The sequence below is a fragment of the Podarcis liolepis genome (assembly GCF_965112155.1).
Source record: "Podarcis liolepis genome assembly, chromosome: 8".
Taxonomy (NCBI): Eukaryota; Metazoa; Chordata; class Lepidosauria; order Squamata; family Lacertidae; genus Podarcis; species Podarcis liolepis.
In genome coordinates, this window is record NC_139560.1 from 29,966,731 (window position 1) to 29,990,653 (window position 23,923).

Below are 23,923 nucleotides of genomic sequence, written 5' to 3' on the forward strand. Positions count from 1 at the left end.
GGACTGCAACTCCCATTGGCTCAGCTAACCCAACCAATGGTCAGGGATTATGGAAGTTGTATCCCAACATCTGAAGGATTGTAGGCTCCCCATCTCTGGTCTTCCAGTGCCATGCTATTTTCCTTTAAGACTGCATGTGTAAACACACTTGCTAAGACATAAGTATTATAGAAGTTGAACCGAGTTCAAAGAAACCATGCTATAAATGTGCCTAGACAGAATACACCTTAACTAGTAACTAATCACTTCTTCTCACAGCTAATCTAACTAGAGTTTCCAGAATTTCTTCAACTGAGGAGAATTCTAAAAATTACAATACAGTGGCAATATTCCTACTATTTCCTACTTCACTGTGGTGGCACCTACACTCTGGGATGCCATTATTGAGAAGAATCAACAGTAGCATGCTTCCAAAACATTACTGAAAACACGCCTCTATATCCAGATGTTTGCTGATCGCCAGCACTAGATTCTACCATCCTATATTTCTTGATCCAGTAGCGATGTATGGAAGTGAGAGCTGGACCATAAAGAAGGCTGATCGCTGAAGAATTGATGCTTTTGAATTATGGTGCTGGAGGAGACTCTTCAGAGTCCCATGGACTGCAAGAAGATCAAATGTATCCATTCTTAAAGAAATCAGCCCTGAGTGCTCACTGGAAGGACAGATCGTGAAGCTGAGGCTCCAATACTTTGGCCACCTCATGAGAAGAGAAGACTCCCTGGAAAAGACCCTGATGCTGGGAAAGATGGAGGGCACAAGGAGAAGGGGACGACAGAGGACGAGATGGTTGGATAGTGTCTTCGAAGCTACCAGCATGAGTTTGACCAAACTGCGGGAGGCAGTGGAAGACAGAAGTGCCTGGCGTGCTCTGGTCCATGGGGTCATGAAGAGTCGGACATGAATAAACAACTAAACAACTAAACAACTAAACAACTAAACAACAACAACAAATATTTCTTGATCTTCTGATATTTGCTCTTTTCTGAAATGTTTTTGAACTATGTTTTTATGTTTGATATTTATTTATTTATTAATAGCAAAGTGGATTAAAAATATTTGAAAATAAGTAAAAACTCACGAAATTTTCAAATTTAATAGCTCTCAGTAGTTACATCAAGAACTTGAAATTTAATTGTGTACAGTACAGATTCTTCCAAGATGCTTAAAAAAAACCTGGGGGCAGGGAGAAGGAATACAGATGAGAAATATGGAGTGTAGATCAGCTTTGTTCCTGGAACTAAGCTGTCCATCATAAAGCTCCGCATCCAAAATAGAAGCCAGCATCTTCATGCTTTCTGGTAGACGCGAGTACATTTGGCACTATTCATGACACATTCCTGCAAAACAAAGAACGTTCATTCATCAGTCTCTCTCTCCAGATCACTAGGGAATAGAGCAATGTAGATAGACACTTAGTATGCCTGAATTATGTTGCATTCCAGCTATTGTGTACAATTTTGGCTAGGAAATCAGGGGAAAATTCCACTTACCACAATGAGTTTCCCATCTACTATCTTTCTGGTTATCGTGGTTTCTTTGCCATCCCACTCCTGGTGCTGGGTCAATACATTATTATCATCTAAGGTGATAAGGGTCTGAAAAAGAATACAGAAATCTGGTACTTAGCATCTTAGTGAATTTATTTCAAAACTGCTCTGTCCCAAGACAGTGCAGTAATAGTTAGTGTGCCTCTGATCTTGCATTGGTGTGCGTAACTAAAGGCCAAACTAGATGTGATGTGTCCATGAAATCAGAATATTTTTAATTAGAACTGCATGAATAGCTTTTCAAAAGTAAATAAAAGCACAGGAAGGGAAGAGGGAACTCCTGATTGGGAACCAGGTAGGAAGGCGTTAAAGTCTTTCACCTTAGCTACAGTTCTTTCCAATGGGTGCTTGCCCTCTCCCAGTGCCAGCAGGTGCAGGATACCAATCCAGATTAGGGTCACAGCAAAGCCTGAAGCTTTCCTCTGCCAGAGTCCCAATCTAGAATCAGCCCCCCATGCTGACTTTTATATATATATATATATATATAATGCAATTAGCAATTGTGCAAAGGGTGCTATGTCTAGTTTCGTCCTAAGGAGTAAACTCATGCAAATGCTACCAGAGAAATACTTGCCCCTTTAATTAAAGAAGGTGAACAGAGATTACCATTTTGTCTGAGTGATAAGATATTTTGCAGAGGGCATGCCATTACATGGATAGTCTGATAGTCTGAGTACGTTCAGCATAGGCCTATGCACTAAAGGGGAAATTATCATGCTCCTGCTTTGCCAGATTTATAACTGGGTGTGGAAAGTGTCTTACCAAAACAAAGGAGATAGAATTCAACTATTATATATACACATGCCAAATTAAGCATGTCCAGGAACCCTAGAGTTCTCCCACTTTATGTATCTTTTTTTAAAAAACAGTATGTCCACCCGCCAGATCCCCACCCACTCCAAATTCCTCAACACAAATTCTCCAGAAAGCTGAAGTGCTGCCTTCATCCAAGAAACCCCTACCCCAATGGCTGACCAGTTATTTCTCCCATGAAGGCAAGAACAATAAATAGCTATCAGAAACACAGGCATTTGCACAAATTCTAATTGTGCAGACAACTAAAAAGCAGTAACTTTTAGACTGAAGAGTCTGTGGAAAATAAAGAATGAAACGTAGATTCTCTATGCTGTCATGTACTTTTCTCTGTAAATTTTTGTCTGAAGTTTGATACTGCCAAGAAGGATCAGGACACGCCTAGTTTTGTCCTCCAGGCAGAAAATGAAAATGACGCCTGACAGACATGTTAAATGAAATGCTTGCACAACTTCTAATCATTTCAATGGACCTTCCCAGTTGAGAAAGACTAGTCCATTACCTGGTTTGCACGACACAGGAAGTCAAACTATGGCTTAGCAACACCATGTGAATGTGCTGGCTCCCAGAAAGGAACTCACAGCCACTATGCTCCTTGGCAGTCTCTGTTACTCGTACACTAAACTGTGGTTAGCAAGGAGAAAGCTGGGTTCGGACAACATGCTAAGAGAAACTTTGGCTTAGTGAAGTGAAGAAGGAAGAGAAACTGGGAAGGAGCAAAGTGGCTACACAAGCTCTTGTCTGGATGCTGTGCACATTCATGCACTCCCAGTGTCAAAATTTGGCTTACCATGACATGTGAATGAAGTCGGTGCCTCCTACTTTGCCACCCTTAAGAACCCCCAAATTTGACACATCCCTTACTTTGCCTAATGAAAAAGACCCCTCAGAGGATCACACTATTTATAGTCTCAATGTCCCATGGGTCTGGGAGAGGAATATTTTTGCCCCCTTTTCTCTTGCTTTAAATAAGCAGTACAGTGGAACCTCGGTTCCCGAACACCGAAATCCCAGAAGTAAATGCTTCTGTTTTCTAAGGTTTTTTTGGAACCCGAACATGCAACATGGCTTCTGCTGAGTGCAAGACGCTCTTGCAACCAATGGAAACCTCCCCCTTGGTTTTTTTTTAATGTTTTAGAAGCCAAACTGGCTTCTGGAATGGATTTCATTTGAGAACTGAGGTACCACTGTAACAGAGTGGGCTGTGTGATGGCTTGCATACGGTAAAAAGCTTTGTAGGATGCAACATGCAATTAAGACTGTCTCCTGGAATCCCCTTTCACGTAGCACTTTCACAAAGGGATGTGCAAAACCAGTTTGGGAGACGATACTGTAATTGTAGTATTGCAATTGGAGATTAAGGAAAGGTCCTGGCAAATCACCATTATTCTTATAGGTTATTTGCATAAGATTATGCTCCTGTTACTGTAATCTGGGGGGAATTCCCATGCTCCAAAATGTGCAGAAGCAAGATGCTTGTCAGAAATCACACAACGTGACACCTTAACGCATATGGCCATGAAAAGAGCTCCAGGAACTTGTTGTACCTGTTTGGTGAAGAAGCCTACTGAAGGGATCATCAGCTGGCAGGCATCCAAAAGGGAGAGCTCCTTAGCCTTAACCACAGACATGACACTCCCAAGAAAAAGCCAATGAATCATTCAGGCAGGGCTTTTGACCTGACTGTTCTGAGGTGTGCAGATACGAATCAAATCCCACTATTCCATTGCAACACGTTCTTTTGCTACCAGAATTTACAAAATGAGACCTTCATTAAGATTGCATGGATTTCCCAAAATTAAAAAAGGAGCTGCACTAAGAACAGTAAAAAGTTGCAGGTAGCCATTTGAATCCATTAGGGAACAAATCCAGCTTGCTTTGACATTTTAGTAGGGATTGTACTACTTCAGCTGAGAAACATGCCCCCCCCCAGCTTGAAAGGCCATAGATTGTTTAATTGCTTTTATTTGATATTAACCACTGTTTAGCATATCATCCAAACACAATTAAGCTGCAGATAATCTTAGCTATAGGTTAGCTGAAACAATCCATCTTCAAAACATAGTTTATGAAGATGGCTTGGTTCATCCAACTGTAATTAAGATTTGCCACAGTTTAGGGTTTTGTTAAGTGTGTTGATCTAGCTTTCACTCTCTTGTTGTCTTTGTGGGGTTCTTTACCTGCTTGTGGTGCTCAGTTTTGGCTAATTTTGACCCTGAAAGCCCTTCCATGGTTTAGGACTAGCCTACCTGCCTGTGTCCACATGTGCCTGCCTATAGTTAAGTTCTGCAGCACAGACCTGCCTTTGCCATTTGGCAGTTATCCCTCTTACCACAGAAAGGCCTTCTCAGTTGTGGCATCCTGACTCTGGAACTGTTTATTTATTCACTGCACTTATATTCCACCTCCAATGAACTCAATGTGGTGCACATAGTTCTCCCCAAATTTTAATCCCCACAAGAGCCCTGTGAGGTAGGTTAGGCAGTGACTGGCCCAAGGTCACCCAGTGATCCTCTTCATTGCTAAGCGGGAACTCTAGACTTCCAGGTCTGGTCTGACACTCTAACCACTACACTGCACATCCCTTCACGGGGAGGCTTGATGCCAGGCTCACCTAGCTTGATGCCATTTTAGGTATCAAATACTTTTTTGATTTTCAAAGGTAAGGTTCCAATCCTGTATCTACTTACCTGGGAGTAAGCCCCAGCGGGGCCTACATCTGGGCAAACATGTACAGGAAACTACTGTTAGTTTGGTTATTATTTTCAAATTGCTACTTTATGTTTGCGGCTGGATTTTTTTGCTTTATCTTGAAACTTTGTAAGTTGTTCTGAGAACAGGTTTGAAGGGTGAGGTACACAAAAGAAAAAAGGAAGAGAAGGCAAATAACCACAGAAAGCTCACACACTTCCAGCATTCCCCCAAGATGAGTTTGCATCATTAACTGTGGCTAATCTACAACAGAAGCAAAAAATTCCCAAACAGTACTACGGGAACCAAAGGCAATGGCTGACAAACCAAACGCAATACCATGCTGATTCATGAGGAAATTTACCTCAGCAGTGATGCAACTGTGCACCACTTGAACCACAGTGATTGGTATCATTCAGTGTTACAACACGCATTGATGGGAGTAACTTGTTCACCTAACAGAAATCAGAAGAGTTCAGGGAGTTGCATCAGCTTCTTCCTGTAGGGGTGTTCACATGCTATATTCAACGCGGGTCCAATGTGTGTGGCTAAACACATGTACAGTTAGTGGCTGTGAATGTTCAACAAAGTACAGTATGTGACCTGTGTACTCAACGGTACAAATCAACAAACACACACGCTTTCACACATAAATGTGCACATGTGAAGAGACGGGTTGTACTTGTGAGCAGTGTGAACATGTGACTGTTCAGTACATGCCCTCTCTGGACGATCGCTTCATTTACCTGAGTTTTTCGGCCATCTAGCGTCTCCTCATTGAACTTCTCGCCCAATTTGAAACTGAATTCTGATGTTTTGAATGTGCTTTCTGTTTTCACATGGAATGTGTCTCCATCTTTAGTGATGATAACGTCTGGCTTTGCCATGCTCCCCATCTTCCTCATGGCCATGCCCACACCTGCAGAAAAGAGAAAGGCAAGGGACCTGTCAGATTGGTTCAGCCAAGCAGAGTCATTATGCAATAACACACATACACACATGCACACAAAAGATTACCTAACTGTTTAAATTACCCAGCGTGGGGAAGGAGAACTCCAGTGACTCAGCTGAAGTGTTGAAGCATCTCAGGTTAATCAGAAGCTTATTATAACTACTCCACTTTCGTTCTGCCTTACAGGAGTAACAGGTCTTTTTGTAAGACTTCAGCATATTACCAAATGACTTCTGCCCCAGATATGAATAATTAAATTATATCACATTGGCATTTAGAAAGGAAAATCAATGAAATCAGGCAAAAAAGTACCCATTGCTCTGCAGAAAAATTAGAAATAAATTGTGTCATGTCACAACTCTCGCCTTGCTCCTCCTCCAGTGCTATCTATCTGAGACTTTCTGGAGAGAAGTAAACAACAACAACTCAGAACACTATGTTTACAAATACAGTCATTCATGTAGGCCACTGGGGTGGAAAGTGTGATCTTCCAGATGTCATTGGACTTCAGCTTCCATCAGCCCCAGCCAGCATGACCAATGGTTAGGGATGATGGAGTTGCAGTCTGGAAATATAGAATCACAGAACTGTTGAGTTGGAAGGGACCCTAAGTTTAATCTAGTCCAACCCCCTGCAATGCAATATCTGAAGGAGCCCAGCTTCTCCCTCACTGCTTTAGCCTAACTACTGAAATCACCAGGAATATAACAACAGCAGCAACAGTTTGCAGGACATATGATCATTAAGGAGAAGCTTGTATTCTCTTAATGAGTGGATAGCCAAACTGCAGAGCTCACATTTCCATTCTCTGGAGATAGACTTGGACCTCATCTAGATTATTGTTGTGCATTTTAAGACTCAATTCATGTTCTGTTTCTGGAATGGGGACTAGGCTATACATATATTTTTAAGTGGGATAATTCATTGTAGTGTCATGGCAATTGTTTCATTGCCACAAGTATTTCAGCTCACCACATGAAACAATCCCCCTCTCCTCTTGCCACACACTGTTCTGGGGTTTTTCCTGACTCTCCTGAGCCAAACTGGGAGACCACAAGAGGGGAGTGGACTGCATTGCACTAGTGGAAGTTATTGCATTGAGCTTCTGCTAGCAGGAACCATTAGGTGAACTGAGCCCAGAACAGAGAAATAAAAGGTTTCCTGCACCAGTACTGTAATCCTTAAGCCTTTACTGCAAAGACTATAAAGGCTGCTTTACACATGCTTATTCACCACTTGATGGATGCAACCTTCATTGATAACATCACAGAAAGGTTGAATGGTAACTCGAAGCACAATGCTTTTCAACAGTCAGCAAACCTTCATGAACCGAGTAAATGGGCAATGAGAAATCAAGAGGTGCAGCAAATCCACACACACATACTCTCTCTCTCTCCCAGACACTACTAGTATATCGAAGGGGGCCTCTCTATCTCCTGGGTTGACACTGAAAGACCAAAACATTTGGAATGCTCTTTAGATTCAATGTGTGCATAACAGCCCCATGCCAACTAGAGTATATAATGGACTAACATCATGATTGTCTCCATTCACTGGGCACAAGCACCCAGTTAACCCCATGTGTGAAATAATGAGTGTGTCAACTGTGAGGCTAGTTCAGGCCTGTCAACTGCAGCTCCACAAGCCAAATGCAACACACCCGTGCTTAACATTTCCCCAAACAAGCCACATCATGCCCCAGTGATACATTTCCCCTATTCTTTCTTGTGCAATTACATTTACATCTTCAAAAAGCAAGGATCTAGTCCTTAAGGATGCAGAAATAGATATGGGGTGACATACAGGTTAGGAATGGGATTTATGCACTGTTCATAACTCTTTGCCACTACCCAGGAAGATCGGAAGCTGAATATTATTTTTACATACAATGTGTAAATACAAGTAAGTTGTGTTTCATCTGCATCATTTAAATGGATCACAGGATTCTGCTTTTTCTGCAAAAGCTTGGATACTAACATCGAGTTTAGAACAGAATATACACAGCCCTATTCAAGAGTCATCTGTGGACTTGGATTGCATTTTAGTGAAATTAATCCACAAGGATAGAAAGAAGAAAGGTTCTAACATAACAGCCGGATGTTAATTCAGATATCTGTTATTCTTTCCAGTTTCAGCCTCAGCTGGAGACTCTAAACACACTGTAACTTGGCAGATCTATCAATGCAGCCCCAAACTATTCACCCCTAATTAGGTTAGTGTTCCGTTCAATTTGTCTGGTAAAGTAATAATACTGAATATGAGATCACTGTGGTACATTTTATCCTCCTGTGCACGGTCACAGGAAGTTTGCTCATCCTGGCATTTTTTCCAGTCCGTGCAGTGAGACAACCAAAGCCAAACATTTAGATTTCACATAAAAGATCAAGGCAGTGCACAACATTAAATATCATAAAAACAATACTATATAATTGCAAGAATGACCGGCTTGTTTTAAAAAAGAAAATCAAATTAAATTTCATTAAGAGCATCATATTCTGTTATAATGAGCATTCATCCCCACTGTATGGTTTCTTCCTGCACCAGCAATGTCCAAATGCATTGTAATAAGAAGTGTAAGCTGTGTTACAGGAGTTCTGAAGGTTTCTGCCATATGCCCTCCTTTCTGACTCAGGTGAAATCCCTGGGAAAGTGCCATTCTGCTTATATGAGAGATCTCCCTCTCCTTCCCATTGCCCCCAGCTATTCTTCTGTCCCCCCACCCCACTCCGAGTTTTTCATATGTTGTTTTAAGCAGATGGTTTGGTATATGTACACACACACACACACACACACACACACACCACACAATGCAGCTCAATATCATGTTTGAAACAATATCCATTTGTATTTGTGTGCCTGTTACTAAAAGGCAAGGCTGAGAATGCCTCCGCAGACCTTGGACAGAGCATTCAGCCTCTCAGGAGCTGAGAAAATGAGACACACAAAAGCTCCTAATCCCAGCTCCCCACAGGAGAGACAGATATGTGCTTCCAGGAAAGGAAAAATTAATTCCTGTTCCCTCTTCATAATCCTCCACTCCTAATCAAGCCAGACACACCACATGTGCACATAGTAGAAAGAAATAGGGCTGTGTCTACTCCAGTATGACAAATACGAGAAAGGCATGACAATTCACAAAACCCAAAGAATTGCAGTGCACAAAATGTGCATCACACAGACACTGCTCCCCTTACACAAATCATAGAGAAGAACTTTAAAGTAATTCACTTAATCCAAAGCAGCCATTTTAAAGAATATGCCACTATTTAAGCAGTGCTTGGGGGGGGGGGTTGTTAAAAAAAGCTTTTGGTTGCAATGCTACATTTATTTATTACAGATGCACAAAGTCACTGCATCCAGGAGGGCTGCGTCCATGTAAATAGCAAGGTTTCAGTCAGCATCTTGGATGTAAAAATAAAAATGCACACACTACTAGCACTACTGTTCTTGTGATAGGATTTGCCCAACTCATTTATGGATTGGCTTACTTTTCAATCCTACTATCTGCCCTTCCGCCCCCTTTCTTTTCCCCCAAGTTTTGCCCAATGAAAGGAGGGAATCTCTAGTTCTGCTTCTCTGTTGTCATAAAATATCCTCATCATTTTAAACGGAATCCCCTTAAATTCTTACTCCCCTTCCCCCCCCCCGCCAGTTCTCCCCATCCATTCCCTGCTCCTTACCCAGCTGCTTCATATACTCATCAAAGCCGTCGCTGGAGACCAAGCGCCACCTGCCCAAGAAAGCCTCTGGGTTCGCCATTGCGCTGCGTTTGGATGGAGCTGTCCCGTCTGAGGACCAAGAGAGAGGCTTTGGGAAGAGCGGCTGCAGGGGAGGGGGGAGGCCGGGGACGTCTTTATATAGATGTCCTGAGCATGTGCTGCCGCCAGGGGACCAATCGGGAGGGCTGACGTCACGGGTGCCGGCTCCCAACCGCGAGGACGCTGCCGGCGATGCGCTCCAGCTCCTCGCCGAATGATTGGGCTGCGCGGCCCAAGGGCGCGAGGCGGAGGGTCCAGTGCTTCAGCCCTCGCGCTGCGGGGCGAGGCCTTCGTGACCGCGAGGCAACCCGCGGCGGGGAAGCCGGGACGCCGGACGCCTCTACTTGCGTTTATCTCACCCTCGTCTCTCTGCACAGCGCGGTGCCCGGATGGCGCGCGCCAGAAGCCGGTCTCCAGCAGCAACCCCCGCGCGCCAAGGCTACTCGCAAAGCGCCCTGAAGGAGTCGCCACCCCCAAAGCCACAGTGGGGTGACGCCTCTCCTTAGGAGGGTCCCCTCAGGTGGAGGAGCATTGTGCGCAGGGGGCGGGCGTCGAGCGCCTTTCCAGCTCTGGGCAACTGCAGGGGGGCCCGGGCACGTGTCCGCGGGGGCGCGCAGGGCGAGTCTCCTCAGCCCAGCAACTCCTTCAGGACCGCGTTGAACGCCCACGCCGCTGTTGCCTCAACTCCTTCCTCGTTTTGTTCCTTCACTCTTTCATTTGCACCCCACTTGTCCTCCAAGAAGCTTAAGCTGAACTTTAGGGTTCCCCGTCTCCTCGTTTTGGCCTTGCAACAACCCTGTAAAGTAGCTCAGGCTGAGAGAGGGCCCAAGGCTACTCAGGTAAGCTGCTGTGGGGATTTGAACCCTGGGCTCCCCTCCCAGGTTCCCCCGTCCAACATTCTAACCACTACACTACCCTGACAATGTGACATTTTTAGTTGGTCCTGATAGTGCCGCCTCTACTTGCGTTTATCTCACCCTCGTCTCTCTGCACAGCGCGGTGCCCGGATGGCGCGCGCCAGAAGCCGGTCTCCAGCAGCAACCCCCGCGCGCCAAGGCTACTCGCAAAGCGCCCTGAAGGAGTCGCCACCCCCAAAGCCACAGTGGGGTGACGCCTCTCCTTAGGAGGGTCCCCTCAGGTGGAGGAGCATTGTGCGCAGGGGGCGGGCGTGGAGCGCCTTTCCAGCTCTGGGCAACTGCAGGGAGGCCCGGGCACGTGTCCGCGGGGGCGCGCAGGGCGAGTCTCCTCAGCCCAGCAACTCCTTCAGGACCGCGTTGAACGCCCACGCCGCTGTTGCCTCAACTCCTTCCTCGTTTTGTTCCTTCACTCTTTCATTTGCACCCCACTTGTCCTCCAAGAAGCTTAAGCTGAACTTTAGGGTTCCCCGTCTCCTCGTTTTGGCCTTGCAACAACCCTGTAAAGTAGCTCAGGCTGAGAGAGGGCCCAAGGCTACTCAGGTAAGCTGCTGTGGGGATTTGAACCCTGGGCTCCCCTCCCAGGTTCCCCCGTCCAGCATTCTAACCACTACACTACCCTGACAATGTGACATTTTTAGTTGGTCCTGATAGTGCTGCCCCAGGGACACTGATGGTCTAAACCACTGAGCCTCTTCGGTTTGCCAATCGGAAGGTCGGTGGTTGAAATCCTCACGACGGAGTGAGCTCCCGTTGCACTGTCCCAGCTCCTGCCAGCCTAGCAGTTTGAAACCATGCCAGTGCAAGTAGATAAATAGGTACTACTGCAGCGGGAAGGTAAACAACGTTTCCGTGCGCTCTGGTTTCCATCATGGTGTTCCGTTGCACCAGAAGCGGTTTAGTCATGCTGGCCACATGACCCAGAAAGCTTTGGTCAAACACAGGCTTTCTTGGTCTGAAAGCGAGATGAGCACCTCAACCCCATAGTCGCCTTTGACTGGACTTAACTGCCCAGGGGTCCTTTACCTTTACTGCTGCCCTACTGCAACCTTTGGGAGTTTGTCTCATGATTACCAATGCAGCCACCTTTTATTCTTATGTGTTTCTGAGTAATGAGCCTTCCAATGACTATCCAGGGACATTCTTTTTAGTTTGTCCCATCACTGGATTAAAGAAAAGATGGAGACCTTTTTTTTCTCAGCAGAGAGAAGGATGTGCTTTTCCCTCATGTCTTGTAATGGATATATGGAACCTATATGGCAAGATGTTGCCATAGCCACCACTTTAGATGTGTTGGAAATGGAACTAGGCCTGCCAGGGGTGGGGGAAACAGGAAAGGCATTGCCTTCGGGTCTTCCTGTGGACTTCCCAGACCATCTTACTGGCCATTGTCTGAGGCAGGATACTAGGCTAGATGGACCCTTGGTCTGCATTCACATGACGGTTCGTTTCCCTAACTGTTAATTTCCACATTTTATTTGAGCTTTTACACAGCGTAAAAAAAGCCACTTCCAGACTTTTTACTGGAATAGATGGCATGATAGATTTCCATGCTCTTTGTTAATTATAAATAAATAAATAAGTTTGCAGCTCCCTTAACATGGAAAATCGTGGTAGTAAAGTGATGAAATTTGGGGCTGTATACCGACTTACAGTTATTTTGCACAGTTTTCATGGGGGAACAGAAGCATGGGTGGGGAAGTAGTGCTGTGTCACACCACACTTCCTGATAAGAATGAAATTTAGCATGACATGCCGGTGCATTGCTCAAAAAGCCACCATTCTTATAACACAGCAGGCGCTGCAGTGTGAAAGGAACGCTGGAAAATGTGACACGAGTGCTCTCCTTATCAGGAATAACTAACACAATATTCCCCACATCTGAATGCTCCCTTATCCAGCAGGGCTCTTTCTGTGTACTGATTATGCAAAATTCTCAGCCTATAGCCATCCGCATGGTATTTGTTCACTGTAAACACTCTTTACTGTACTTCCCCCATCCAACGTTAGTTCTTCTGTTTACTAGGGGAGTAGCCCTATCAGGGTGCTTAAGTCAAAAGCGTACAAGTACTTAACTTGGGAGAGTGGAAGAGTATGAATGCAGCTGAGTGGGCTACCCTCTATTCTGCTCTATGGACCCACCGTGATGAATTATACAAAATAACAACACAGAGACCAAATAAGCAACTTTCAGTTCACCTTTAAAACATGCTAAAAGAGCATGAGCGTGAGGAGTGTTGATCTTGCACAAATGTGCAGAGCTGACAGCACAGGGCTCATGTGACCTCTCACATGGGCTGCTGCTCAAGATGGCTATGTCTTATCAGAATAAACTCCCAAAACCATCTCTAGGCCCATCACTGGCTTCCTATAAAATGGGAAGCAGCCCCATGTATTTTCATACAGGAAATTGAATAACTATCATGAGATGGAGAAATACAGTGAAAAAAATGTCTGGGATTCTGACAAACATCCCACATGGGCAAAGGCACAGGACCTTGCAGCTACCACAAACCAGCTGATTGGTGGTGCCTGCCAACCCTGCTTTCAGCAGGGACCCATGTTTTTACCTGCCATACAGGTAGGCATGGCTTGGAGACAACAAGGGGAGGGGGGTTATTGTTTTGTTTTGTTCTTGCTCTCATTTTTAATTATGTTATTTTTTTATCTTGTATTTTTAATGCTGTGAACTGTACTGAGATCTTTGGATGAAGGGTGGTATAAAAATAAAATAATAACATAAAATAAACAGCCTCATGGGCTGGGCCTATTGAGGCTTGTGAACTAGAGGTTCTCCACTGCTGGTTGGGGTACTCCAGCAAGGCATAGAGGCAGCAGCCCGGTCCATTTCCTGCTCCTGAACAATAAGCTTAATCCAATAGTCACTGTTTGTTGTGGCAGTGAATCCCACACAATCATTATGAGTTGTGTGTAGTACTTTGTTTGTTTAAATCGAGGCCACATTCACATGATACATTTAAAGCACTATGATAAAGTCATTTAAAGTCATTTCTCCCCCCCCCCTAATTCTTGAAGTTGTAGCTTGTTAAAGGTGCTGAAAGTTCTTAGGAGAGTTTTCTGTGAAGAGGGGTTGATTGTTAAGCTCTGTGAGGAGAATAGGGGTCTCCTAACAATTCTCAGCACTCTTAACAAACTACAGCTCCCAGAGTCTTTTGGGGGAAGTCGTTACCATTGAAAGTGGTATTATAGGGCTTTGAATGTATGGTGTGAATGTGGCCATAGTCTGCTGCTGCCAGCTGCTGTGCAATTATGAATCCAGATCGGATTGTTTTGCTGAAAATGTACTATGTTTTTATAAGCACCTCTGCCTTGCTCCACCATTTGTGAAGTAAAGTAACAGGCATGTGGTTCCTTCTAATTGTTCTAAAGAGAGTAGAGATTAAAAATGTAAAAGGATGCTTTGAGTAAATTCCACAGAGTTCTAGAGATTTGTGGTTGGATCCTGTGCCTGCTACACTTGTGCTGTGCTTTCCCTGTAATTTTTGAGTCACTCCTATCAACAAGGTGAACATAAACTTTCTGGTATTTTATGTTAATTTACAAAACAGTACAAAGTGCAATAAACTCCAGATTAGGGTTCACTCTTGCTTTTCTCTTGAACTGCTGTTGCCACCTACAGTTCCACCTGTAGTCACAGGAAGTAGTCTGCTAATGTGATAAAAGGCACCTGGAAATGTTTTCTTTAAAAGACGCTAAAAGGGGAGAGGGGGAATTGCACTGTTCAAAGCTACAATAAACTTGCATCAGAGCTTTGTTCCTTGCCCTGCCCTAATGACTCAATGGAAATTAGTCAGGCTTCTTCAGAATCTTCTGGATGTGCAATCATCTTCACCTGACTTGACCAAGGCAGCTATTCAGAAAGAAAAGGCCTTGGCCATATGTAGCAACCATTCATCTCACAGATTGCATCACTCCTTTACAGCCACGCTGTGTTTCAACTGGCAGAAATGGCAAAAATATTTGAAACAATGTATTCTTACGACAGCTACTTTTGATTCACTGTAAATGTAATCAGCAGCCCAGTGAGGAAAACAGACAGAGCTAGGTATTCTTAGTTGGAGAAGAAAATGTTGTGGATGGACATGGTAAGTAAAGGTAAAGGTAAAAGTACCTCTGCCCGTACGGGCCAGTCTTGACAGACTCTGGGGTTGTGCGCTCATCTCACTCTATAGGCCGGGAGCCAGCGCTGTCCACAGACACTTCCGGGTCACGTGGCCAGCGTGACGAAGCTGCTCTGGCGAGCCAGAGCCACACACACGGAAACGCCGTTTACCTTCCCGCTAGTAAGCGGTCCCTATTTATCTACTTGCACCCAGGGGTGCTTTCGAACTGCTAGGTAGGCAGGCGCTGGGACCGAGCAACGGGAGCGCACCCCGCCGCGGGGATTCGAACCGCAAACCATGCAATCAGCCAGTCCTAGGCGCTGAGGTTTAACCCACAGCGCCACCCGCGTCCCCGTTCTTAGCTTGGAGAAGAAAATGTTGTGGCTGGACATGGTAGTGATCTTCAAATGTCTGAAGGAATGTCACATGGAAGGTGAAAGGCCTGCTCTCCATTGCTCCAGGGCAAGGATAAGAACCAATGGCTGGAAATTGCAAGGAAGCATATTTCAGATAAGCACTAGGATAAACTTCCTAATGATCCACAGCATGGAATTGCCTTCTTCATAACTGCTATACTCTGAACTGACATTTCCTTTGAGCAATCCATCACAACTTCCAAGACTTCTTTTCTAGGAAATCACCACCATTGCTAGCCACACTAATCAGTATATGTGAAGTTCATGGGTTTTGTCTCTATGTACTTCCCGTCACACTGTAGTTTACCCCTCACAGAGCTACAATTCTCAGCACCCTACATAAATTAAACTTCCCAGGATTCTCTGGGAGAAAGCTATGTGCTTTAAATGTATGGGGTGTGTGTGTGTAGACCTCATTTGGGAAAGGCTTTGATGTTTTTAAAGGAAGCTCCTTGCCTTTTATAGCTTCTATGACTCTTCTCGTTAACTACTATAGTATCACCTTGGTACCTTTCCTGAGCTGCGATATTCTAGCCAAACTTTTATTAATCTGTTTTAAAACAAGCAAACCCGACACTCCAAACTTCTTTGAGAGATTTTAGCCTGTTGACTCCCATTTTCGACTTCTTGTATTACTGAGAAGTTTCCTGTTTTGAAATCAGTATTACAGTGGTACCTCGGGTTAAGTACTTAATTCGTTCCGGAGGTCCATACTTAACCTGAAACTGTTCTTAACCTGAAGCACCACTTTAGCTAATGGGGCCTCCTGCTGCTGCCGCGCCGCCGGAGCACGATTTCTGTTCTCATCCTGAAGCAAAGTTCTTAACCTGAAGCACTATTTCTGGGTTAGTGGAGTCTGTAACCTGAAGTGTATGTAACCTGAAGCGTATGTAACCTGAAGCGTATGTAACCTGAGGTACCACTGTATTGCACTTTCTTGGAAAAAATTCCTCTCGTGTGTACATTGAATTCAATAGCACTGTGATCGTTCTTGTTTGGTTCAACAACCCTCATATCTTTCTCCAGGGCCAGGGAACTATTCAGGATTAATTCTCCTCTAGGCACTTCCATGACCCAATTACAATACTGAGAACAACATGTTTTGTTTGCTATGACCCACATATTTATTTGCCCACATATTTATTTGCCCAAGTGGTATAAGCAGTTGACACTGTCCATCATTACAACACTTTCCCCTAGGGCTGCCTCCCTGATTCCTTGATCTCAAGAGCACCTCCCTTTTATTCTGGTGGGAGGAATAATATGCAGCAGCATCTCATATGGTGACAGCAGGGCACCATCCCTCAGACAGCTGCTGATAGTCCACCACTGCTAACCGCCCTGGACCCCTTTTTCTGGTACTCCAGTAAATATAATCAACCATTAGTGTAGTTATCCACAGTGCCTCAGAGCAAGGCTGCAGCACTCTGGTAAATTGCACCGATGAATCTTATTAACTGCACCCTTCTGTTGTCTTGAGGGTTCTGCGTGGGTTGCTGGTGTCCTTCAGGCTTTTGGTTCAGGAACATATTACTCTTGACAAAGTGCATCCAATGACTGTCACATGACAAGAGGGACTACAAGTCACACTAACTTCCCTTTTTGGTGCTTCGTTCTGTGAAATAGCTCCTAGCAGAGAAAGCAGTGCTAATATTAGTCCATTGACTTGAAAATCAAGAGACATATTTAGCCCCTAAAATATAAGACATGACTGTGCTAGGCCGTGTTGCTGTAAATCCACTTGGGATTTACCTATTGCAGCAAAACCTCAAGATAAAATGTACATTATAAAGGTTGATTAACATAATCCCAAGGGCATTCAGCTCCATCAAAATGTGTTTTATCCTTAGCAGTGCTCACAGTTGTCCTGATCTGTTGCCAGTCGCACAATATCTTGTCATTATATAAAGGGGGGGGGGGAGTGTACATCCACTGCTGCACCAGAAACCAGGTCTGCACAGCTCCCAATTGGACTGAGAACTGAGCATGCATGAACAAAGTGATCAGCAATGCTAGAGTTAAATAGTGGCAACCAAAACCCGTTCAGAACAAAACAAACAAAGCAAAGTGCATTGATGAAAACAAATGAACCTGTTTTATTTAAGACCTTTTAAAAAATGTCTCCCTTCATTAAAACTTCCAGGGTGCTTTACAGACAGTGTAATTCAATTTACATAGAAGTCAGTGCATTAAAACCATAAAACATGCAGTATCCACAGCAGCTAAAAGCTTGGTATTGACATCCAGCAAATACTGCTGGATTACAGCCCCAGGAAACATGACTAATGGTCAGGAATGATGGGATTTATACTCTAAAACATCTGGAAGGCACCAGATTAGGAAAGGCTGGTCTAATTACAATGCTGGTGCATAGAAATTATGCACTCTTAACATCATTATAACAGGGTGGTTATTCCATTATGTTAAGTACAAATTTAAATTGAGGGCTTATCCACACCTCTGTTTGCTCTGCCACTTTCTCCCTGGCGGATCCTGTGGTTTAGCACTGAATTGACACAAATGGCAATTGGGTTTTCTGCGCATTGTTGTTCCAATTTAGTGCTAAATTGGGGCAAAGTGGTGGGGCAAAGGCAAAACTATTTGGACCCATGCTTTCTAGACACGGGACAAGAAGAAGTGTGGATGAACCCTAAATCTGAACCAGTACAACAGTCATGGTTTCTGTCCTAGGAACCTGTAAATTATTTCAGGAAAAGGGATGCACATGAAGTAGAATAAAAATCAAACTAAACAAAAATCCCAGGCCTTTCACTACAATTCCAAGGTTTTCTTTAGAGAAGCCACAATGGTTAATACGGTAGACATTTGAAGTGTAGACATATCCTAACACTGCACTTGAATCCATTTGTAGAAATGGCAATTAAATACCTGTCTGCTATGTATGTTGTCATAGTCTGTCATCCCCCCCGCCGCCCGTGCTATTTAACATGCCTCTGAAACCACTAGGAGCTCTCATCAGGAAAGCTGGAATGAAGTGTCACCTATGAGTAAATTGTACACTGGTACACTGCCCCCCCCCATTCTATCTTAATTGGGAGAGGCAATTAATGTGCTGGACCAGCTCTTAGAAGTGGTGAAGGGCTGGTTGTTGACCAATAAATTGAATTGAATTGAATAAATTGAATTGAATAAATTGAATTTAATTGAATTGAATAATTTGAGGACAGATGTATAATGTGCTCTGAGTTTTCAACTCTAGAAGGTACAGAGACAGACTGTTCTCAGTGGGAGTGAACACCTCTGGAAACAACAGGTCAGTAGCTTGGACATGTTCCTGGATATACTATATTGTTGAAAAAAGCTGCATGGGCCCCAGCCGGCCAGATGCCGGGTGAAATTGCCACAGCTCTCATATTGCGAGTTGAGGCATTTTTACCCCAGCGCCTCACTGGCTGCGGCCAATACAGCTGGCTCCAGCCTGCTGCTCAGCCGGGGGGCAGGTGGAAAGGCTCCTGTCCAGGGCCTTGCAAAGCCAGGCACAGGCCCAGGCCAGGTAGATAATGTGCCCCCCCCTTTTTTTTTACCCTGGGGATAACTGAAGTCTTATAAATAAGTAAGTATATAAATAATTTCCACAAAAGTTATGCTGACAAATAATTTTATTTCAAGGCTTGAACTGTATCTGCATATAAGGACAAAATGGAAAATATAGATATACAATAGTGCTTTTTAAAAAAATACATAGGGAATACATGCTGACCGAGGCCCCCTTTGGAATCAGAGGCCCAGGCCAAGTGGCCCATATGCCCCCCTGCCTCTGTCTGGGCTCCTGCCCCCAGTTGAGCGAGCCCCAAGGCCAGCCCTGAGTCTTCTGCCACTCACACGCAGGAGAGATGGGGCTCCCTGGCCAGGCTCCCCTTGTCAAGAGTGGTGATGGTTTCACCAGCGATACACCGCTGAGTGAAGCTGTCATCGCAGTCTGCCCCCACATATCTGGATATATCACCCAGGCCTACATCCTAGAATTGTAGAGTTGGAAGGGACCCCAAGGCTCACCAATCCAACCCCCTGCAATTGCAGGAATCTCTAAGATATTAGCCAAGAAGCTTCTTCCTCAACCCATTGCTTGCAAACATGGCCTCCTGCTCCTGGGGGAGTATGGAGAGAGGGCAATACCTATCCATCTTGCCATGGCAGGTTACCCCCAAATCCTGGCACTAACAATCTCCTTGCACCCATCCCTCCTACTCTCCAGGTGGCCCTTCCCTGCAGTTTAGAAACCTAGGGAGTAACAGCTGAGCACAAACAAGGCAAGATAAGAGGTCCACAAATCCCAGCAACAAGTCACGTACTATGACCGTACTCGTTCTGCAAGCTAGCTTATCATTGAGTGAAAAGACTTTCCCTTACATTGCACATTTCACATGCAATTGGGTCATGAAGAAGGTCCATGAAGCAAGGCCAACTGGAGACAAGATCAGTCCAAATGTGGTCACTGGGACATTTCTTGCCAGTCCGGCTACATCAAGGGTGGGAATGCTTTCAACATCATAATGGCTGGTGATCCCTGTTATTAGTGCATTCAAAACATTTATTAAAAATGCCTCTGCACTGCATGTGGGAGGCACTTGGGTGCCCTTCCAATCTGATAGGAGCAGGTTTGGCATGGTGGCAGTGAGGCTGAGCTATGGATCAGGACGTCCTCCGCTCAAACCTTGCCTCTGCCACAAATTCAGCAGGTGCTCTTGGGCAAGTCAGTATCTCTCTGCCTCTGAACTATGGGCATAGTAATACTGACTTACAGGATTGTTGTAAGGATCGCAGCTAGATACTGCATGTAAAGCACTGAACACATGACAGATTATTAGATTCAAATGTCAGATTCCTAGTGATAATCTGCTTTCTTACAGGTTTTGAACAGTTCTTACTCGAACTAATGATTTACCTATATTTGCTTCCTTGCATTTCCCACTCATTGGGTCTAATTTTGTCCTCTGAGGCAAACAAGAATAAGTCTGCTCCAACAACATGACCACAACATGACCACCCTTTAGATGTTGGAAGACAGTCATTGCATCTCCCATTCTCCTCCATGCTAAAACACACCAAGCTCTGCCAACTGTTCCTCATAATACCTGGTTTCCAGAAAGCCTTACCTGTCCCCTTATGAGAGGGAGATGCCCAGGAAGAAAGCCAGGCTACACATTCTCGGTGGTCCTCTTGATAGCTTCACTTCAGATTACTGTAACAAAGGCTTTGATGTCCTTTGTGATGAAATGCTATCCTTTGGCCCATTTATTATTACCAGGGCATCTTCAAAATATTAAACTTGGACCTCTTAAATTATTCTTTGTTTTCTCAGTAAGTAGGAAGGAGTTTACACAGCTGCATTCAAAAAATATTAGCTCTTACTGAGAAAATATGTGCTCAGTTTTCTACCCACTTAAGTCAAATTACTTGGATTTAAAACTATTTGGGTTTGTAGTTCTAAATACACACTTCTAAGACATCCCAGAGAACTCAGTAGGACTTCCTTCTGAATAAACATGCATGAGCATCAGCCTGTTCCAAAGGAAGACATGCTTTTAAAAGATAATGCATTGAAGGCTATGGAAATAAAAGCTAGTTGTAAGCAATGGCAAGATACCCATCTCAACAGGTGGCAAATGAGGGGGGGGGGGGGAGAGAAGAGATTTATGCACCCAGAAAGGTCTATACAGTGTGTGGAGCTGACCCTTTATTTATGGCACTTCAAAGACTGAAGTTTTTTACTTCCTTCACAATGAAGCCAAAAGTGAAAGAGCAAACCATGAGAGGCCTCACTGAATTTGAACTAATGTTAATGAACTTTGATTTACGTTATTGAGGCCAAGTTAGCTATGGTTAGCAATGGATATGGGGAAATGACAGGGCAGGTAACAGTATTGGGGAAAGGGCCTACAAAGACATTTATTGAAGTTGCCACTTCAATGAACAAGCTTTGGGATGGCAGGACAACATTACAGATGGAAATAAATTAAATTCAGTTTACATTTAAATACTAGCTTCCCTGATGCAAGTGTTCCAGAATAAGGTGCAAACTGAAACACAGCCATTCTACAAAATTCGCAATTTTGCAGTTCTCCAGCCAAGACCTGTGTACAAAAAAAATGCATATACTAGGGTACAGTGTGCATATAACTACATATATTAATGAAAACAGCATATTAAAGTCTGCTATTTGTGCTATATGGGGAAATTGCTTGTAAAAATGTGTATACTGGCGCCCGCCCTGTGGAATGCCCTCCCATCGGATGTCAAGGTGATGGACAACTACCTGACATTCAGAAAACATCTTAAGGCGGCCCTATTCAGGGAAGCTTTTAATGTATGATATTTTAGTGTTTTTTGGTTTCTGTGGAAGCCGCCCAGAGTGGCTGGGGAAACCCAGCCAGATGGGCGGGGTACAAATAATAAATTATTATTATTATTATTATTATTATTATTATTATTATTATTATTATTATACTGGGGGAAATTCCATAAAAACGTTATATGTGGAGACATTCAGAGTATAATGCTGATGCATTTTCAGGAGGGCTTAAAAAAACAACAATACATTGCAAACTGCTGTGGAAATGTGGAGAACTGAGCTTAAATATGGAAAAATGAGAAACCAAAATGGATATATTCAGCCATCCCTAACCAACACTCTCCATATCTGCCCAGATCTGGGGAGCAATGCTAAAAGCTATCTATAGGTGGCATTACAAACCAGTAAAAATCTCTTGCATTTTTAAAGCATAATTGCACCTCTGGTGCCACCAGAACCTCAAGCAATAGCAGAGGATCCAGGAGTTCTTAGGAATGTCAGAGAAGCTGGCACAAAGGGTCCACTTGCTTATGTACAAAGCTCCCCCAAACAATCTGTTCAGTATGGTTTAATTTTATCAAGTTTACCTCGGCCGATAGGTGTTTTGAAAACTCCCAGCATGATACTGAGGGATTTGGGTATGTTTAGTCTGGAAAAGGAGGAGACTGGGAGGAGAGATGATAACCATCTTCAAATATCTCAAGGGCTGTCACATGAAGCAAGCATGCTTTCTCCTGCTTTTTGTGGAGTTGAGAGTAGTTCCTTATCCTAGACGGTTTGTTGGAAATTGAAACAATAAATGTCATAAGCAGTAAACTACGAACCTGTAGAAAGATCAGATTCATAAATATTTTTTTACTTTGCTTTGTAGCTTTACCTTTTGGTTTCTCATTTCTGGGGGGGGGGGGGGGGTTTGTATTCGTATTTCTGTACTTTTGAAAATTAAATTTATTTAAAGACTGGAGTTTGAAGACTCCAGTGTCATTGCAAGGATAGTTACTGTGCACTTGAACCTTTTACTGTGTTTTCCCAAATCTTCCCTGCCAGTTTGACATGTCACAAGTTTCCCAAGAAATCTTTGACCTCTGCCATTCCTCCAGAGAGGCGGCTAATCCAAGAAACATACTATTGCGATAATAACTCAGCTCAGATTCAGTAGTGTGGTGGAGCAGCAGAACCAGTCCCTTGTCTTCACAATGCTGTTTACTAGAAAACTGGAGGTGTCCCAACAGCTGGCATTGGTTAGGAGTATTGGAAACTGCTTTATACAAACTCACATAACACTCTTTCAGTATTGACTGGCAGCAGGTCACTCTTAAGTCTCTAAGCACTGTACCTCCAAGCTACACACTTGCTTTTTCAGAGGGCCTGAACCTCATGCAAAACAGACAGCTGACCCATTTTCTGGAACAGGGAACCTCTCACCCACAAGGTCTCTGTCTTGCTGAGATTCAGCTTCAGCTTTTTGGCTGTCATCCAGCTCATTACTGAGTTTAGGCACTAGTGCAGGATCTGCACATCACCTTTTGCTTCAGATGCTACAGAGAATAGAGCTGTGTAAACTGCATACTGATGACACTCTGCTCCAAAGCTGCGAACCCAGCAGTTTCATACAGCTATTGGATAGCATTGGGGACAAAGTGGTGTCCTGCAACTCACAGAGGGTCAAAAGGCAATCAGTCACCCAATTGCTCCTCTATGTAGGTATAACACATTGCCCTGTTCACTCTCAGCTCTCAAAGCCGATCCAATAGGACACCGTGTGGGAGAATCAACTCCCCCTTCCATCTCCCTCCCAATGAAAGTTATCAGTCCAGAGCCGATTTGGTCTCCAAAACCTAGATTGAAAAGGGTCAGGAACATTGGTGTTATTCAAGAGTGCCAGCAGTTGTGCTGCCACTACCCTCTCAACGTCCCCCAAAAGGGGTATTGGCAACTGGCAGGTAGTTTGTTTGTATGGATAGGGGTAGGTTTGGAATCCACCATAACCCATTATAATTATGTATAACAGGTCAATGAAAATCTTATGAAAGCATTTTGTATCGCAAGATCCCTCTCAGCTCTAAAGCAGACCTCATGGCTGTAATACCTAGTCTAATTTCTCTGCTTTGTTGTTTATTATTTTTTCTTGCCCCCAAACCCAGTCACTGGGGTTTGTCAGGTCCAGGGGTCAAATGTGACCCTCTAAGCTTCTCTCTCCCTCTCTCTGACCCTCTACATTCTCTCCACAAATTACACTCTGCAAAGGCAACCGTCTTCACCAGCCTTGCTTCACACCCTCCTTGAGTGTTTCTCCTTAGCTGGAATGTGTCCTTGAATACCAGTAATGCCTTTTGCTTGCCTGGATGGAGAAGAGAGAGAGGTGTCTGTGTAGAAGTTAGCTAACAGAAC

General features: G+C 44.1%; 2 protein-coding genes and 1 long non-coding RNA gene across 4 annotated transcripts in view; 1 reads left to right on the forward strand and 2 right to left on the reverse strand.

Annotated features, from left to right (window-relative positions):
* The window catches only part of LOC310713404 (myelin P2 protein-like), a 489,621-nt gene that overhangs the window by 83,970 nt on the left and 381,728 nt on the right, over positions 1 to 23,923 (reverse strand). The window lies entirely within an intron of this gene.
* Positions 1,083 to 9,847, reverse strand: LOC310713401 (fatty acid-binding protein 5-like). Its single transcript, XM_083517493.1, has 4 exons — positions 9,688 to 9,847; positions 5,802 to 5,974; positions 1,495 to 1,599; positions 1,083 to 1,341 (listed from the first exon to the last, which is right to left on the reverse strand). Exons 1-4 carry the CDS (start codon positions 9,764 to 9,766, stop codon positions 1,291 to 1,293), a joined length of 408 nt encoding a protein of 135 aa, XP_083373619.1. The 5' UTR covers positions 9,767 to 9,847; the 3' UTR covers positions 1,083 to 1,290.
* The window catches only part of LOC310713449, a 44,444-nt gene continuing 33,522 nt past the window's right edge, over positions 13,002 to 23,923 (forward strand). For both annotated transcript variants that reach the window (XR_014529258.1, XR_014529259.1), the window contains exon 1: positions 13,002 to 13,260. This is a non-coding gene — a long non-coding RNA (uncharacterized lncRNA). The remainder of the gene's footprint in view (positions 13,261 to 23,923) is intronic.